The 18,084-nt window shown below is 33.7% G+C and overlaps 2 protein-coding genes across 6 annotated transcripts in view; one reads left to right on the plus strand and one right to left on the minus strand.

Annotated features, from left to right (window-relative positions):
• The window catches only part of LOC118911699 (CD302 antigen), a 114,313-nt gene extending 107,947 nt beyond the window's left edge, over positions 1 to 6,366 (plus strand). For both annotated transcript variants that reach the window (XM_036884040.2, XM_057505541.1), the window contains 2 exons: positions 394 to 420; positions 6,078 to 6,366. In XM_036884040.2, coding sequence (XP_036739935.2) covers positions 394 to 420; positions 6,078 to 6,280 — 230 coding nt within the window. In that variant the 3' untranslated portion in view covers positions 6,281 to 6,366. The remainder of the gene's footprint in view (positions 1 to 393; positions 421 to 6,077) is intronic.
• A 2,558-nt stretch (positions 6,367 to 8,924) lies between these two features.
• MARCHF7 (membrane associated ring-CH-type finger 7) overlaps positions 8,925 to 18,084 on the minus strand; it is a 50,793-nt gene continuing 41,633 nt past the window's right edge. For 2 of the 4 annotated variants that reach the window (XM_057505543.1, XM_036884041.2), the window contains 3 exons: positions 14,419 to 14,532; positions 12,838 to 12,886; positions 8,925 to 10,255 (listed from right to left, as the gene is read on the minus strand). In XM_057505543.1, the coding sequence (XP_057361526.1) occupies positions 10,197 to 10,255; positions 12,838 to 12,886; positions 14,419 to 14,532 (222 nt within the window). In that variant the 3' untranslated portion in view covers positions 8,925 to 10,196. The remainder of the gene's footprint in view (positions 10,256 to 12,837; positions 12,887 to 14,418; positions 14,533 to 18,084) is intronic. The other 2 variants (XM_057505544.1, XM_057505542.1) reach the window with 1 other exon arrangement.

Consider the following 18,084-nt stretch of genomic DNA (forward strand, 5'->3'; position numbering starts at 1 on the left):
ATTTTAAACTGTAACTCTGAAACATCAGAAATAGTGAACAAAATCCATACTAATGAGGAAAGGTCACAGCCATATATATTGATTTTACTGTTTGTTTTCTGCAAACTCTCTAACCAAAATCTTCCTTTTTCCCTCATTTCATCATTATTGTCTTAAGTTCCCTTATTATTTTTCCACCAAACTGATGCATTTTGTAGACTTATACATTTTTTAAAAAACGAAACTCAAAACAGGTAACACAGATAACACAGGCACTTGACCAAGCAATAGAAATATGGATAATATTAAGCTGTTAAACAGTTCATTTTAAACTACTTTGAAAGCATTTAAAGACAGTCTTAGTTAGAATAAGACAAACTAAAATTTTAATTATGATTTTCTTTTGTATTTTAGTCCCATATGAAAAGAAATATTTATCAGGTAAGTAATGGTCTTTTGTTAAAATTTTTCCCACAAGAAAAAAATTACATTAAGATTATAGCATGTTAAAATGCTACTAAAGACCCATTAAAATGAATTTATAACAAAGTAAATTGACTTCTATAATGTACAAAGGTCTCTTAGTAAGACTTGATATTTGAAATTTGTTAACTGCAAACTGTGTGAATGTTTTTTAAAACACCAAATTATATTCCATTTAACTCCATTATCTATTTTTGTGGGAAACAACTCCACATCTTTTGTTTAAAATATTTTTACCTCAAAGTTGTAATTACAATTCACAAAGCAACTGCCTTTAAGGCTTACTAAATACACATTTTTAAAAAGGAACAGGTAGTATGTTTTTCCTGATTCAAAAAGCAGAACTATGTAAAGGCAAACACAGAAAAGTCCATCTCTCATACTGTCCCCATCCACTCCATTCTGGGGCACCATTTCAATTTATTTTTAACTGTCTAGTGTTTATTTTGCCAATACAAGAAAATTAAGATATATGACTTATTTTGGCCCTTTTATTCACTAATGTATCCTAGGTATCTCTCCATATCATTACCTAGAGTTTATCTTCCTTTTACAACTGCAAAATCTTCTATTATATGGATGTAGATAGTTAATTTAACCAGCTCCAGCCCTTACTAGGTTTCTAAACATTTGCTATTACAAACAATGCTACAGTGAATGCATCACCTTCCACAATTACATGTTTATCTGTAGATGAGAGTCTCTGAAACAGTTACTGGATTGAAAGTGACTATGTAACATTGATTGAAACTGGTATTCTTTAAAAGTTGTACCAATTTACATTCCCAGAAGAAATGTATGAATGCCTGTTATGAAACTTTACGATTTTTGCAACTGAATGGTATAATTTCTAATCTTTATTTTTTGAAATAAAAATAACAGGATAAAATGCACAAATCTTAAATATACAACTTGATGTTTGCTTATGTATACATCTGTGTAACTACCACTCAAATCAAGATATATTTCCATCACATCAAAAAGTTCTCTCAAGGCCTTCCCAGTAAACATCCCCCCAATCATATCCACCCCATGATAACCACTATCATTATGTCTATCACTATGGTTTAGAGCTGCTTTTCTTGAACGTCACATAATGTAACTCTACTGGCTTCTTTCAGTTATTTTTAGATTCATCCATGTATATGTTGTACTTTCCATTACATATTTTGTATCACAATTTGTCCATTTCTTGTTAATGGTATTAGGGTCATTTCTAGTTTGGCACTATATTAAGATAGGGCTATCAGCAGTCTCATAGGTCTTTTTTTGGACCTATGTTCTCATTTTCCCTGAGTATGTTCCAAAGTATGGAATTCCACGGTCATAGGGTAGCTAACATGTTTGATAGAAACAATGACGTTTTTCAAAGTGGTCAAACTTGTTATATGTCCACTGCTGTTGTATCCAAGTTCCATTTGCTCTACATCCATCACACAATGGTATTATATTGTCAATCTATTTTAGACATTCAGATGGGTGTGTAGTGAATTTACTGTAATTTTTTTTCATTTCCCTGATGAATAAATAATGTTGAGCACCTGTACACATTTATTAGCCATTTGGGTATCTTCTTTTGTGAAATGCCTGTTTAGATCTTTTGCCCTCATTTTTTTTTTATTGGATTGCCTTTCTCACTGATTGGTAGTTTGTTTTTAAGAATTCGGGATATCTTTTGTCTTTTGTCAGGTATGTGTATCAAAGTTTCTCTATTTGGGGCTTGCTATGATATAACTATGGTGGAAGAGGAAAGGAGTATTTAAAAGTCTGTATATGGAGAGTCAGATTCCCTTTATAGGAGAAATATATAACATCTTTAAAAATCAAGAAAGCACTATCTCATACCCATTAGGTTGGCTATCAAAAACCCAGAAAACAAGTGTTGGCCAGGATGTGGATAAAATGGAACCCTCGTGCACTATTTGTGGGACTGTAAAGTGGGACAGCTGCTATGGAAAGCAGTATGGTTGCTCCTCAAAAAATTTAAATTACCACATAATCTAGTAATTCCACTGCTAAGTACACACCCAAAAGTCAAGAGGGATCAAAGAGATTATATGTACACACACATTCATAGCAGTATTATTCACAATAGCCAAAAGGTACATTACTCTTCAGCCTTAAAAAAGCAAATGGACATATGCTACAACATGCATGAACCTGGAGGACATTAGGCCAAGTGAAATAGGCCAGTCAGCAAAGGACAAGTACTATGATTCCAATTATACGAGGTACCTGAAGCAGTCAACTTCATAAAAGAATGGGGGTGACATGGCATAATAATGTGAATGTACTTAATGCTATTGATGGTAAATTTTGTTACATGAATCTTAACAGAATTAAAATTTTTTAAATCAAGAAAAGCAGTGTAAGCACATTATTTAGAAGCATGGAGGTAAGTAACAGAAATTATGGGTGGTTAGCTTTGAGGAATGAAAATTAGGGGTTAGTGGGGCAGGAGCAGCACATTATTTTTCATGACATACCTTGTAGAACTTTGAATTTTAAGCTATGCACATGTATACTTAGGGGAAAAAAGATTACACAAAATTGAAATGTGTATTAAAGAGCTGGTGGATATTTATAATGGGTCTCAAAACCATGTCGGGAATAGCTGAAAGATATGGCAACATTTGGTCTTTAGACTCGTTATCTTTGAATTCATTGAAAAATACACATATTTAATAAATACACATAACTAGTATGTGCCAGTCTTTCTACTGATATTTGACCCTGCGGACAGAGCAGGACTGAACAGAAAAAATTTGAAACTTACATCTTGGTGGGAAGGAGAAATACATGGTATGTCAATGACATGTACTGTGGAGAAAAAGGATGAATGAGTGTATGGAGAAAGAAGGGCTGCTTTTTCTTAGAAGGGTGGCCAGGTAGGCTTCATTGTTAAGGCCATATTTGAGCAGAATGAAGACCTAAAAGAAGTGATAGTATGTTTGAAACCCTTACATACAGAAAGGGAGTAGGTTTACTCTGACTTTATGGAGTAACAACAGAGCCATTGAGTTTAATCAGCCAGGAGACAAACAGGTGGAGTGGAGATCCTGGCAATCAGGGAGTTCCTTTTCACACAAGTCTAAGCCAGAAGACCCCCTTGGGAAGAATGCTCTCAAGAAAATTAGAGCAGCTGCACTAGGATGTAAATGGTAGCAGGCATACAGGAAAGGGTAGTTAGCTCAAGCTGGGTTCAGCAAAGGCTTACTACAGATAATGCAGGTGTTAAATCTCACAGGGCAAGTAGATACTGGGCAGAAAAGAGGAAAGTTTATTCCAGAGGATGGATCGGCATAAACCAGTGAATAGTTTGAATTTTTCTTCTGTCACTTACAAAAACAACTTGGGCAATTATTTAAAGCCTGTGCCTCAGATATATAAAAAGGTTAAAAATCTGGGAACTGTATATACACAGTAGGCATTAGAAATTAGCCTATAATGCTGGAGTCCAACAAAAAGTTAAGGTGGATTATTAAGTTTGGGCTTCATACAATTATTAAAACTACAGCGTGAAGGTGGGAGGAGGAATGGTCAGACAGGACAAAGGTGAAGACGACAATATGCAGTCCCGATCGGTGAATGGCAAGTCTAGGACAATTCCTGGATCGGGTGACTCAGGAACAGCTACTGGTGTCGCCCTTTTAGGGAATTCAAGAATGGACTTGGCAGTAAAATGGAGAGAGGTGTCAACAACAAACTATAAATAGATTTGCACAAAAGACTCAAATGGTTTACATCGGTCAAGCAGTTTTGAGTCATTGTAATGATGATTAGGAAGGAGCAGTTTGAAAAATAAAAGGGGAACAAGAGAGTGACGTCAGGCCAAGCTACACAAGGAGAATTGAGGTGGCTGGGGCACTGGCCGTCCAGAGGCAGCAGGCAGAATTGAAACGTGTTGTTTCTGTATTTAGTCATACACACATCATTGGTGACAGACTGCAAGGGTTTGAGAACCCACAGGAGAGTGAAAGCTTGTTTCGATATGTTTGCTATAGGCTTCAACTTCTCTTTATTAGGCTAAGATTTATCTCCCTAGCTAATTGTTATTTTTGCTGTTTTTAAATTAGGACTAGGTGTTATTTACCCAGTAAACTGAGCACTGGATTTTCCCTTTAATTAGTAGATAACAGATTTTCTAATGTACAACTGTCCCCCAAATATAACACCTTACATATTGTTTTTAACATACCACTCCAAGCTGCTTCAAGACTGGCTCTCTTCCACATTTCAGTAGTAAGCAGCTGGCCAACTGAAAGGCCCACGAGGCAGCTAGCCACAAGTCACTTGCAAAATGTTAAAAATACAAGAGTAAAAATAGGGAATGTAAAAATACAAGGAATCCACCAAAACCCCACCAATGTTGGATGCTGTTCTGTTCTTAGGATACCAGGGTGTGAGATTGTCTATAAACCAATGTCTCAGTTACTATGCTCCTTCAGAATAAAATTTACTTTTCATCTTTCTTCATTGAGCCATGATCACATAATCATAATTAGATACTAATTATGAATGCATTGTTACATTCATTAATGGACAAAATCAGTATGTTCACATTTGTAAAGTTAGGGCACTATACTGCAAATGGGCTGTGCTAAATTTAATTAATAAAACTATGAAGAATGTTATTTGAATTCAGTTTACAGTACTGGCTTCACGTTTTTAAATTTCAGTGTCCCTAAAGAATAACATACCTCAGCAAATTGCAGCAACTACAAAATTTTATCTATTTTAAGATTTAAAAGAGATTCGGCTATGGCCATTTCCTCACTCCTCCTAACTGTAAAGAAATTTTTAAATTAAAAAATATTTTAAAATATCAACAGCTCTCCCTCATCTTAAGTAACTTTGGCCAATTTTTTCTTGGAGCTTTTAGTTTTCCAGGGCTCAGCACAGCTGAAAGGAGCATTATGAGTATATTCAAGTAATGGTAATGCAAGGTACTTATGTAAATTTAAAAATTATGGATTTTTAATATTTTTGTCTTTTACTAAATCTAATACAACTATCTTCCCAAAAGCATTTTCCTCTGCCTCACTCCTAAAACAATAAATTTCCCTTGATTTATTAAATTCGTACAGAAAGATTACAAGTTTTGAATAGCCATGAACTGCAAAAGTTGTGCACAATTACTTCAGGCACACACAAGTATGTAATTTTAATAAAAATTTTAAAAGTGCCACTTTTGGTGTGTCAGTGAAACAAATACTAAATCCCAAAACTGTATGAACCATTAAGCTTCATTAATATAACAATTACCTAAAGACAACTACTCTTGAAGAAAGCAGGTCTGAATTTGTAGTCTTAGGTCAGGGAGGTAAAACCAAGGGAGACAAATAGGACTGTGGTGTACCCTAGGTGTGGGTAATTCTCCCTTTAGGAGCTTTAGTGGAGATCTGCAAAATGTACTTGAGAATTTGAAGTATGGCGATTCTTCAAGCTAAGAAATTGAACTGTTGGTAATAAGTGTATACTTTTTGTTTTCTTATCTGTGGGAAGTCTCAAAAAGGCAGATATTTACATGTGAAACTATTTGTGCTCCCCAAGATGCATTATTGGCAACCTGTGTACCCTGATTTCCCTTTTTTTTTTTTCCTTTTCCTTTTCAGATGACCACATTTTAATATCAGCTTTGGTGATTGCTAGCACAGTGATTTTGACAGTTTTGGGGGCAATTGTTTGGTTCCTGTACAAAAGAAATTTGGATTCTGGTTTCACCACAGTTTTTTCAACTGCACCCCAATCACCTTATAATGACGACTGTGTTTTGGTAGTTGAAGAAGAAAATGAATATGCTGTTCAATTTGACTGATTTTGAAAGTCTCAGACTAAGATACTGAATACCTTGTAATGATTCCTGTGTAGGATTTTAATATAAAACTTGACAATGAAAATTAAGTTTTTGTGGCATTTTCCTTATTCCAATAACAATAATCCTAATGTAATCATTGTAATAAAAAAATCTAATATCCAAAGATTTTAAAAGAATGGTCTTAGATAAAATTTAAATGCTTTAGACCAGTGATCTCAACTACAACCCCAAATGTACCTTTCACTTGAATGAGGGAAAACTTAAAAGACCAAGTAGTAAAAATAAAAACTTCGATTCTACTTATCTTACCTGCTCTATGTTCCCTTTTTAGTTAAACCACCTTGGTTTATAACTGAATTAAGAAGTTTTTACTTACCACTATAGTTTTGGCAATCTCTAGGTCTTTAGCAATTTCTAGGCTCTTGCTTCTTTATTCATGAACACGATATAGAGAATAAACCTCACTTTGAAATAGATCTATACATTTAGATATCACTAATACCTGCTGGATAAGCTAGCAACCAATTCCTCTAAATATTTTTATCTTCCTAGATTAAAATTTGGAAAACTACAGATTTCAACACCTGATATTCCACATAATCTTGCAGTTTCATTATTTTTAGAACACAATTTGGACCATCAACAGTATTTATTACCTATCACAAATGGGTAGAATTTTAATAACATTTATAGAATTTTTGAAACAAGAAAAAATAGCCATACCAGGAGGATGGCAAAGGGACTAGCACTTACGGTACCTTTAATGATTTTTCTCCTACCACCATACCTGTTACTGTATAAGGTATGTCACACCCCATAAGCACTGACAAGCTGAATGACATGAAAACAGCAGAACACTAAGTACTACTGTAGTAACGATGTGCAATGCTTCAAAGTTGTACCATGCATTTTAAGCAAAGGTGAAATTAATCATTTTGGGGCTAAAACATGAAAATGGAAGAAGCTGAAATTAGTAATTTTCTTAGCATCCTTTACAGCTTAAAAACAGTATTACAAAATAAAGAAAGAATAGTTTGCATAGTTGTATTTATATCTAGAAACTTGAAAGCTCAAAGATAGGAATATCTCCCTAACCCATATCCCATCAATCATCTCATGAGGAATATTTTTCTTATAAGGACATATATACTACTTCTCAAACTCGACCATTGGCAAAATCCCAGCTTATGCCACTTATGAATTGAAAACGGCACTATTGATAAGAAGACATGAGTAACTACAAAGTGATGACGATTCTAAATGGTGTGGCCGTCTAGTACTAAAAGAGCAAACGTTACACTATGCTACTCAAAAACAATTATGCTCTGTGAAGCTTTAAATTTCTGAGATTTTTGTGATTGAGATGTGTATTTTATTACTGATAGGCTATTAATAGTGCTATTAATAGTGAACATTAAACTGGAATTCCTTCCTGATTTTCCTAGTCAAAGTCTACCACTCCTTTAATAACTAAGATTGATCTTACCTCTTAAATCTCTAAGTGTCAATACAATAACCACAAGTCACACGTGGCTATTTAATTAAAATTAAATGTAAATAGCCACATTTCAAACGTTCAAATCACATTGGTTAGTAGCTACCATATTGGGCAATACAAATTATAGATCATTTCCGTTATCCTAAGAAAGTTTTACTGGACAACACTGCTGTAAAATCTCCCCTACCACTCACCCTCGTACCGTATTAACTCATTTTCTTCTATTAATTTTGTTAACCTCTATCTATGGCAGCTCTTCCAAAATGGCTGTTTTAAACTGATAATTAATTTTTCATGTTTGCTTTCATTTTTCGAACAAGTCCTAGAGACCCCTGGGAATGAAGAGCTAAATCTTAATTTTCTTTATGTATTGGAGCATCTGTTAACAGACCCTTCTATTTGGTGGTCAACAGATAACTGTATCAATTAAGTCTGTACTTACTGACAATAACATAAGCATATTTACATTCATAATTTATAAACTGCTTTCTTCAACGCCTTGGTTCTAGCTAATAATTACAATATGAATTCTCATGTTTGGCAGATATCTAGAGAGAGTAACATTTTTAACTACATTTTCCTAGGATTTACATTCTTTGTAGTGAGTAGCATTTAGTCCCTACTTTTACTCAGTTTAAAAGTAATAACCAGTAAGAGAATTTCCTCATTCCTTCTAATTCATATTCATAGGGTATCAGAAACTAATAAAATATTGAAATACTAAGAAACTACAGGAATACTATAAAGCACAAACCGCTGTCTCTGTATCCATCATTTAGTATTTAATATAACTGTAAGTAAATTGTATGCACATCAAAGGAATTTTTTCTATCATTTACCTAAATTTTTAAAAGATTTTGAGGGTTAAGCAGAAGACAATTTTCGTGCTCAGTTCTATTAAAAGTATAAATGTTTAAAATTCAGAGCATCCCCCTAAGGACTCAGAGAATAGATACTGAAACTGGCACCCTGAAATTTTATTTTTGTGTTAAGTAAGGCAATGCAAAGATAACAGGTAAAAGTTGGGCAAATGTTTCAGAAACATTTTTGTATGAAATGGGATTTGGTATTACAAGAAAATTTTTGGCTATAAGGTTTGAAATCTACTTTGAGCACGTTGAAAAGGAAACATTTCAAACTGTCAAGTATATCAATCAGTATGCATTTATTTCAAGCCAAGGTTTTACATGAAGACCAAAAAACTGACTAAATGTGGGCAAACTGTTGATTCACATTTGAGAAATTACATGGTTTCTACTTGGGTTCTAAAAGGTAGTTTGTTGCCATGACAGAGACTTTATTTAACCTGAAACCACCTGAAGGTACTTTTAAAAGTGTATCGTAAGGGTGTTGACAGAGGAAATATACAGTGTTATGGAAATAAACCAAACTCAAGACCAGTGTAGATCTATTCACGGTGAAAAGGTAATGAAAATATTAAGTCATCAAATAAATGCTCATAATTACCAAGTTAAAAACAACCAGAATTCAAACAGGTTATTTATATCTTATTTATCTACAAGAAGTGACAACACTAAAAAAACACGTTGAAAACCAGCACTTTAAACTCTGAACATAAGGTGGGATTTAAAAATACTCCATAAATTTTTAAGATTGTAACACATTTTTCCCCTTCTTTTTCTTTTACCAAATAGCATTAACTGACAATTCTGATACAATTTACAGCCGTAATATTCCTAAGAGGAATACCTACATACTATGGACTATCAAATATAATTTGCATTTTCCAATCAATACAAAAATTTATCCATCACTTATACCTTTTACATTTCTATACTTTTTTAAAAATTAGATTTTATTGCTAAGTCAATTTAGAATTCAAATTAAAGTTGGAAATCTAATATAATGCTCTTCAGAACTTACTCCCCATTCTTCTTTTTTTTAAAATAAGTGGAAGAAAATTATTATGATAATATGAAGACTGCAACTTAAGGCATCTTAAAAGTTAAAGTAATCAGGTGCCATCTGGCATTTTATTTTGAAAGTATATTTTGTCCCACTTTTTTTCACTACCAAGAGACTAAAACATGAACTTCTTTTCATAAATATGACTACAGTAATCAGAACACAAAACGGGCTGTCAGCACTGCTTATTTAAAACAAAGTTAACACTTTCCCATTCACCTACCAGAAAAATACTTTTGATTACCAACTTATAAACATATCAGATTTAATGACCATGTTAAAAGGTCCAGCAGAATTTTAATTCAGCAACACTTGAGAATGAATATATATATACATGCATACGTATGCATATATATATTCATTATATATGTATATACACACACATATAGTCAATATATTCAACAGGCATTCCTCCTCAAAATTAATCAATACTCAATTGCCAGTTGTAATAAACACACTTGTTCACAGACCATCCATTTGTTTTATATGAAGCTAGGCAATATCAAATTCTCTGTTATGGTCTCCATCTTCTTCAGAATCATCCTCTGAAGCTGTTAAAAGAAAACAAGATGATCAAAAATCATTTTAAGGAGGATGAGAACGGAAGTGTAAATATGAAGCCAGAGCAGCAATGACTTATAAAATAAAAATCCCAATTTAATACACTGTTTAGTCAAAATCTAAGTCATCATGACAGGGTTAGGGTGGCTAACTGTGGGTGATGCCCATCCACAATTTTTTGTTATGTTAGTTTTTATAAAAATGAAAAATGTTTAAAAATGTGGTTCAAGAGTCTCTTCTAAAAAGTTTCTGAGATCAACTTGTGTTCATATTGGCTAATGATATATACACTAGAGAACTTAAGGCAAGTGCTCTCACACACCTGAGTAGAATCTGGCTTATTACCTCTGCATGTTTGATGCATCCAATGAGAATGAAAGAAAATGTACACAGAATAATAGGTTATGGGTGTTCTTGCAATTTACATCAAAGCTATGTCTACACAGTGCCAAGAAAATGCTCTAGTTAGTCAGTCAAAAAAGCTTTAATAGATACAGCCTAAGTCAAAATTATTTGACTTAGTAAAAACCTTTTGTTGAGATTATTCCTATGCTTCTACAACATCAGAAACAAAACTTCTGCAACATTTCTGACCTCAAATTTATTTTGGAGTCATTAGTGGCTCAAGTGTTTAATATAAGACGTCCTAGAATGTTTCAGGAAGGACATAACAGTATAAAACTAGGTATTCTGTAAACTGGTATGTGTTGGAAGAAAATGGAAGTTCAAGAAAATAACTATCTACCAGCAATTCCCCTATTAAGGGCAGAAAAGTTAAATGTATACTCTTCTTATATTAATACAAGAAAATTTAAGAGCACCCTGCAAATGGAATTAACAAGAATATTACTCATGTATGGATGAAACTTAAGTCACCATATATTGTGTATTTATGTGGCAGAAATTTTTGAATTCAATTTTTAATAAGTGATGTCAAACATACACTTAGCCCATGAAAGTATATCTTATGGTTACATTTTATGCTGTATCATGGAGAAATATCAAATTGCAGTTCAAGTTAAAACGAGTTTAACACTAAATTAAGTGCCAGTTCAATTAACTCCAAAGGAGAGGAAAAATTCAGTCAGAAAAAGTTTTCAGAATATATTAAGACTCTGGTACTTAGGAATTAACTTGTAGCACCCATAACATGTTTCACTCTCAGAGGAGTTTGGGTGTATTTCACCTCTGTCTTTTTCTTCTCACATGCTGGGAGTAGACAATGCTATGTTTAGAAAACTAAATTCTAGATAAGAATGTTAAGTTTAAAAAACAAAAGAGAAACAATCTGGGGAAAATGTGCACTGAAAAAAATTACTATCATCACACCTGACAAAGTATAAATTATAATTTACAAAAAAAGATCTTAGTATTGGACAATATAAGGGATCTGAACTAAGAAGGTATAAAGGAAAAAAGATGTATACTAATAGAATTCCCTCTTGCTATAAAACATTTGAACCTGTATATACCATTTTCATACATACTAAAATTGTGAAAACCTATTATCTGATTGTACCTCTAAACCTTTTAAAACAAAAAATTTTTAACAACGTAATAACAAAAATCCATGTCTTAGAATTACTGAAGCAATTAAAAGATTCTAATGAGGACCGAGTCCTCCTCAAACCTTACTCCAAAGGATGTTAAGCTTTCTCGAAAGGTAACAATGTTATATGCACATTACAGAGCACACTCCCAAGTATTTGAAGATGAGTACAGAAGGTAATCAGGCAATCATCTATGGAATACATACTTCAAAAACACTTCAAAGAGTGTATCAGAATCTGATCATGGGGAGCCAGTTCCTTTGGATGAAAAGTACAACAGGTAGGGTAATCCGGGATTCCCAGGAACTGTTCAGAGCCACCAATATTTGTGCCCACCTGGTATGAAGCACCCTGGAGGCTGTAGGACTTTGAGAAGGGGGTAAGCTCGGCAGATTCCTATAAAGATTTGGGCATTAAGTGCCTTCACATAGAAGCCCAGGCAGAAGTCCTATCGCTTGAACACGATCTTAAAGAAACTGGAGCTGCTGGCAGAGCTGGCTGCCTACTAAAGGTCCATGAGGACCTGAACAAGGAGCAAAAACAAAACTATGGTTTCTGTTGTAGACTCAGAATCAGAACTCTTTCACTGCTATTTTCCTAGAACTATAAATAAACCCAGGGAAAACCTTTTATGATCTGAAAACTTGAATAACAAGTAAAATTTTATACACACACACAATCTAACAGATTAAGAACTGTGGTTTGATTAGTGGTTAAACGCCTTCTTGATTAAAAGTGTTAAAAATTAAAGTGATCAAAAATAAAATTGTATTCAAAATAAAATACTAGTGGTTAAAATTGCATTGCTCTGTACTTTAAATTAATGTAATTAAAAACATCTAAACTAATAAAAATAATGTCAGTTGCCCAACCCATCTTCCCAAATCAATTACTTTGGTATTATTAAGCCTATAAATGAAGCTCTAAATTTGGTAGAAAGAGTATATACTTAGGTTTTGCTCTGTGGGTTTAATTTGCAAAAGTAAATTCAACAAGTCTGGGGGTGGGGGAATTCCACCTACTTTCGAGATCTTCCATATGTGCCTGAAGAGTTCTTGCAAGGTTAATAAACTAGAAACAACGCAGAAAGAAATACAGTAGTTTAAATGCTGCAAATGGATCTAAAGAGAAATCAGTATAGGAGATTCATTTCTACTTAAAAAGTCAAACACCATCTTAAGCCTTTAAAAAGGGGTCTTTCTCCCCCTAAATTAAAATTTACAAGCTTATGGATATTACTTTTTTAATCATATATTTTTTTAGAATCATTATTACTCATAAAAATCATGTATAAACTGGCAGCAGATACAATAATTTTATTCAATGGTACTGTCTTCTTGTATAACACTTCAAAATATTATGGAGAAAAAAAGGTTTGCAATTTGGACCCAAATGAATTTGATTTTAGTGGTCAATCGAAAAAAATATTTTCTTGCCTAAATTTGATAGCTCTAAACGTATCACATTTAATTCTTTAAAAAAAATATTTTAAATTAAAAAAATGATTTCACTGTAATATTAACTTGTCTATACCTTTTACAAAAGCATGAATTCAAGAGACCTTACTACAATTCTTTATATGGTTTATTCACTCTGAAGAGATGTCATCTTTTTAGAAATCATTTTATGGCATTAACTAAATTTAGGTACTATGGCTTCTAAGCACTCAAAATTCAAGAGATCTCTGCTCAAATTCTGAATGGTCTTGAGAATTTGTTCTCTTTCTCAATGATAATTTGTCAATTGGCTTAAAGGAATAATTTTAACATGATTACAGAAAAATGCTTTACCAACTTATAAGCAATATTATATAAATTGATCAACAATTTTCAAAGTAGAAACATACCTCAACATAAACTGCTATATTTGTATCACCAAAGTGAACATTTATATAAAAAGTAGCTTGAAGAATATGTTTAACATGTTTTCAAGATAAGCGGTGTTCAGAATGGTACAGTAATGGGAGATGCAGACCCTAGTCCTTTACAACATGGGCAAGGCAGCAGAGTATAAATTTCTTCTGGTACACTGAAGCAAACAGGATCGAATATCTACATGAACATATGAATGAACTTAGGAGTATCTAACAAACAGCCTAGGCGTTAAGGTAATAGTATACAGAGTAAATGCCAATTACTATCCATATTAACTAGTCTGTAATATGATGCTTAAAAAACTAGTACACTAGTAATCTTTTGCAGGACAACAAATAAAATTAATTTCCTACATTTTTTTCAGTTTTTGTTGGAGTTCAAGTTCAGGTTTCTAAGTTATAATACTGAGTTTGCTTTTTCTCCCCCATTAAAAAGAACATTTTCCCTTGGTATTTCCAATTTTATTCCTGTTTTTCAATATTCCAATTACCTTCAAGAGTTAGAAAATTACTTTTCTCTAAAATAGCTTTATGAGAAAATTAGGCTGCTTGATATAGAAGGAAGACAGCAATTTGTATTAAATCTACAATATATTTTATTTTTAAGACACATTTTTAATATAAGAGCTCCCCAAGGAAACAGAACATGAACGTATAAAACAATATGCTTTCCAAAGCAAACATTTGCTGCATCATACCCTCCCTTCTTCCCCACTCCACTATTACTTACTCGGACACGTGTGCTGGGTTCATTTGTATTTCCCATCATATCAGAAAAGCTTTGCTCACACAAGTGCAGTAACACAACTAGGTAGAGACCAGAGCTGATAAACTCATACTCAGCCTTCAACAGGGAAGCAAAAGAGGAAAAAGAAAATGGAAAATGAAAAATTAGTAGACTTGAGACTGATATTCATAGTATACTGATAAACTAGAGGGAATGTACTCATATCCAGGTCCTACTAAGAGATATGGTGCTATCTATTAAAACAAGAAATAGGGTGCCCTTCATAATTTCATGAAATTTTTCTAATGCCACATAATGAGTCCAAAAAGTTATGTGAATACCCTCTTAATTCATGTCTTCCTTTATGTAATGACTTATATAAAGGTAGGACTTTTATGTCACTGATGGTAGAATGAATGACTTGGTTCTCTATAAAGCTCATTAACAGATTTCATAACATAAATGGCTACAACGTTTACTTAAAAATTACCACTTAATCTACAGCTAAACCACTATTAACTGAAACCTATTCTAACAGGTCAAGTGTTTCTCATGTAATACAATTAAGGCAATAGTAAAAACAAAAGTGAACTCAAAAAGGTAATAAAAGTATTCCCTGTATCATTCACACAAAAATTTATATTGGGTAAAAACAGTTCTTTGGTTCAAAATTTCTGTTGTTTTGAAGCTGGAACACAAATCCTGAATATAATGTTTGAGAAATCCAACTTATTCTGTAATTTTTATACAGCAAACCATCTATAAACTGTACCATTTCTTTGGTAATTAACTCATCTGAAGTTAAGAATTTTATGATCTTAGTATTAACTTCAGCAAGTAAACAGGTTCAGATTCCAGAGTATTCAAGAAATTCTAAATTCATAGAAGTTTCTTTAAATGTTTCACTTAACTACTTTATTTTTATCTTAAAGGGAAATCATATCTTAAGAACAAAAAAATTTTTAGTGGCTATCTCCTTGAAAAAAGATGAGGAAATAAAATGTTTTAAATTAATAATTTAAAATGAGGGTACTTGTCAGGTCACTGGAATCCCTGACTCACAAATACAGAAGTTAAAGCCAGGAGCTTTATCAAGACTGTCATTATTTTCACGATTCCACCTAATATTTCCTAACACTTCCAAATTACATAAGATGTGGGTCATTAAAATCCCTGGAAAACAACAGAAACATTCCTGGTGGAATTGAAAAGCTATCTTTTTAAGAGACAAGATGGAGCAGCAGAAAACCATCCTTTGAAACCTACTTTCATTAAAAAAAAAAAAAAAGAGAAACTTTCCATTTCCACCTTCCCTTAATCTTTCTCCATTAAAATACTGATGCCTGGCTGTCTAGATAGACTCCGTGGGAATTTAAGACAATTCCTTGCTGAAAGTGGTATTCTTTTTGGACAACTAGAGCATTAGAGAATAAAAGAACACGTAGCATTTTAGTAGTATCTGTGGTACATCAACTACCTAATGTTTCATTCACTACTTCTGTGATTCTTAATCTGGAGCTAAGCAATTAGCTTCAAGGGATTTAAGAATCCCTTATATTACATACACGTCTTGTGTTTATGCATATTTGCAAGAATGCCCATGGTTTTAATCAGATTTTCACAGGATTTCCATTATTACCATATTTAAAAAGTAAAGGGCATACATAAAAGATCATATATTGTATGATTCCATTCATATGATATATCCAGAACAGATTAAATATACAGAAACAACACAGACAGGCAGTTGACAGGGATGAGGGAAGTGAGGATGGGGAGATTACAGGTATAGGACTTCCTTCTGGAGAGATGAAAGTGTCTTGGAACCAGACACAGGTGGTGGTTGCACAACACACCAATGTAGTAGTGTAGGGAGGGGGCTGTTTGTTCTCCTCGGTTCTTGTCCTCGCCACAACAAAGAATTGAAGGGCAGAGACACAGTAGTGAAGCAGAAAGATAGTTTTATTTGAATACCCTCTAAGTGAGGAACAGGCCAGAGTCAAGGTAGACAAAGGCAGGTTTCCTTGAATAAAGCAGAGAGGAAGGGGAACCTCACTGATGGGAACTTGCAAGCTCAAATCAGAGCTCTCAGTAGCCCCTGCCTACTTATCTGACGTAGGACAGAGTGTGAAGGCTTGTGCTTAAAGTCTGGAAAACAGAATAAAGTAGCAAAATAACAAAGACACCACTGGAAGAGCAAAGACAAAACGTGTAAGATGAGCAGTAAAAACTCTTAAAAATACACAGTCCAAGAAAGGGGAGTGCGGGCAACCACAGAGAGGAGGCACACTTAAAGGCTTAGGATTCTGTCTTTTAAGGCTTTCAAGAATGGGGCACAGGATGGGGGCGGGGGCTGTTGGGCATAGGCTTGACCTGTGGTCTCATGATGTCTCTCTCCTCTGAGACACATTATGTCACCACCCAGTCAGGCCTCTAGATAATTCTATAGAATAAACTTCCTGTTTGTCTCCAAGGTAGTGGTTTCCCTTAAGCACTGGGAACATATCAGTTAAGACTGCTTGCCCTGCCTTAAGATAGGGTGGGTTATTGTCTGAATACAAAGAATATGTCAGGAATCTGACCTCCTAACTCCATGGTTTTTAAAATAGAATCTCAGCCTCAAGATGGAATCCCTCCTGTTCTTACTATGCTATTTATATCTTGGCATTTTCATCATAGGCAGGAAGAGTTAATCATGATGCTTGTCCCACGTCTCTGCCCTGCATCAGCTATATATAGCAAGTCCCAAGGTCAGCCCAGACCAGCATATGGAATGAGCTTGCATTGCAAAGGGCCTCAACTCTTGAGAGAGTCCTTTCTGGCTCTCTGGCTATATCTGATTAACTCTCTGAGTTCTTGGTGAACCCCACCCTCTTTCCAACCTGATTGTATCTGTCTTTCTGCCTAACATGAGCATCACTGAAATGTTCACTTGAAAATGACTTTGTTATGTGAACTTTATCTCAATTTTAAAAAGGGGGAGGTGTTCATTACTCCTTCATTTAAAAAGTGGTTTTTAAGAATTCATACATCTCTCTCATACTATTTCTTTTTATAAAAATATGCTAACCACACCTGGACAATATGGTTCTATAGTCATTTTTGTAATCTCTTTTAACATCTTTCTCTATCCAGAATTTTCCTTTAAAAAGGGAAAAATATTGAGGGGGAAGGAGTTACCAATACATACTAAAAAATCTGAGATATTAGAGGGAAATATTTGAAAAAAATCAATATGATTAAAGAAAACTTGATATTACTTATTATAAAAATAACAGCTAGAGTGTAATGATACAAATACTAAAGAAAGAAAAATAATGTGAACTGGGAATAGACCATTTTATAAGATAACTTGTTCAACAAGAAGACAGGAATGGGGAAGGTGAAGGGAACTAGGAGTAAAAGCATGGAGTCAGAGTCGAAAATGTAAAAAAATTATTCCTAACATAAAAAATACAAAAAGATAACATATAGATCTCGGGCTTGGTGTTTCAATCATGTTCCAGTACTCAGAGAAATTCACAACTGAGACAGCTCTGGGGAGACAGGGTTGGCATACCTACTTTGGGAATATGTTCCTACCTTTTATTATTTTCAAGTTTACTCAAGGAAGTATATGATGAATTTTATCTTAATAAACTTAAAACCTATGACTTGGTTGGTTGTCTT

Source organism: Manis pentadactyla, chromosome 8 (genome assembly GCF_030020395.1).
Source record: "Manis pentadactyla isolate mManPen7 chromosome 8, mManPen7.hap1, whole genome shotgun sequence".
Lineage (NCBI taxonomy): Eukaryota > Metazoa > Chordata > Mammalia > Pholidota > Manidae > Manis > Manis pentadactyla.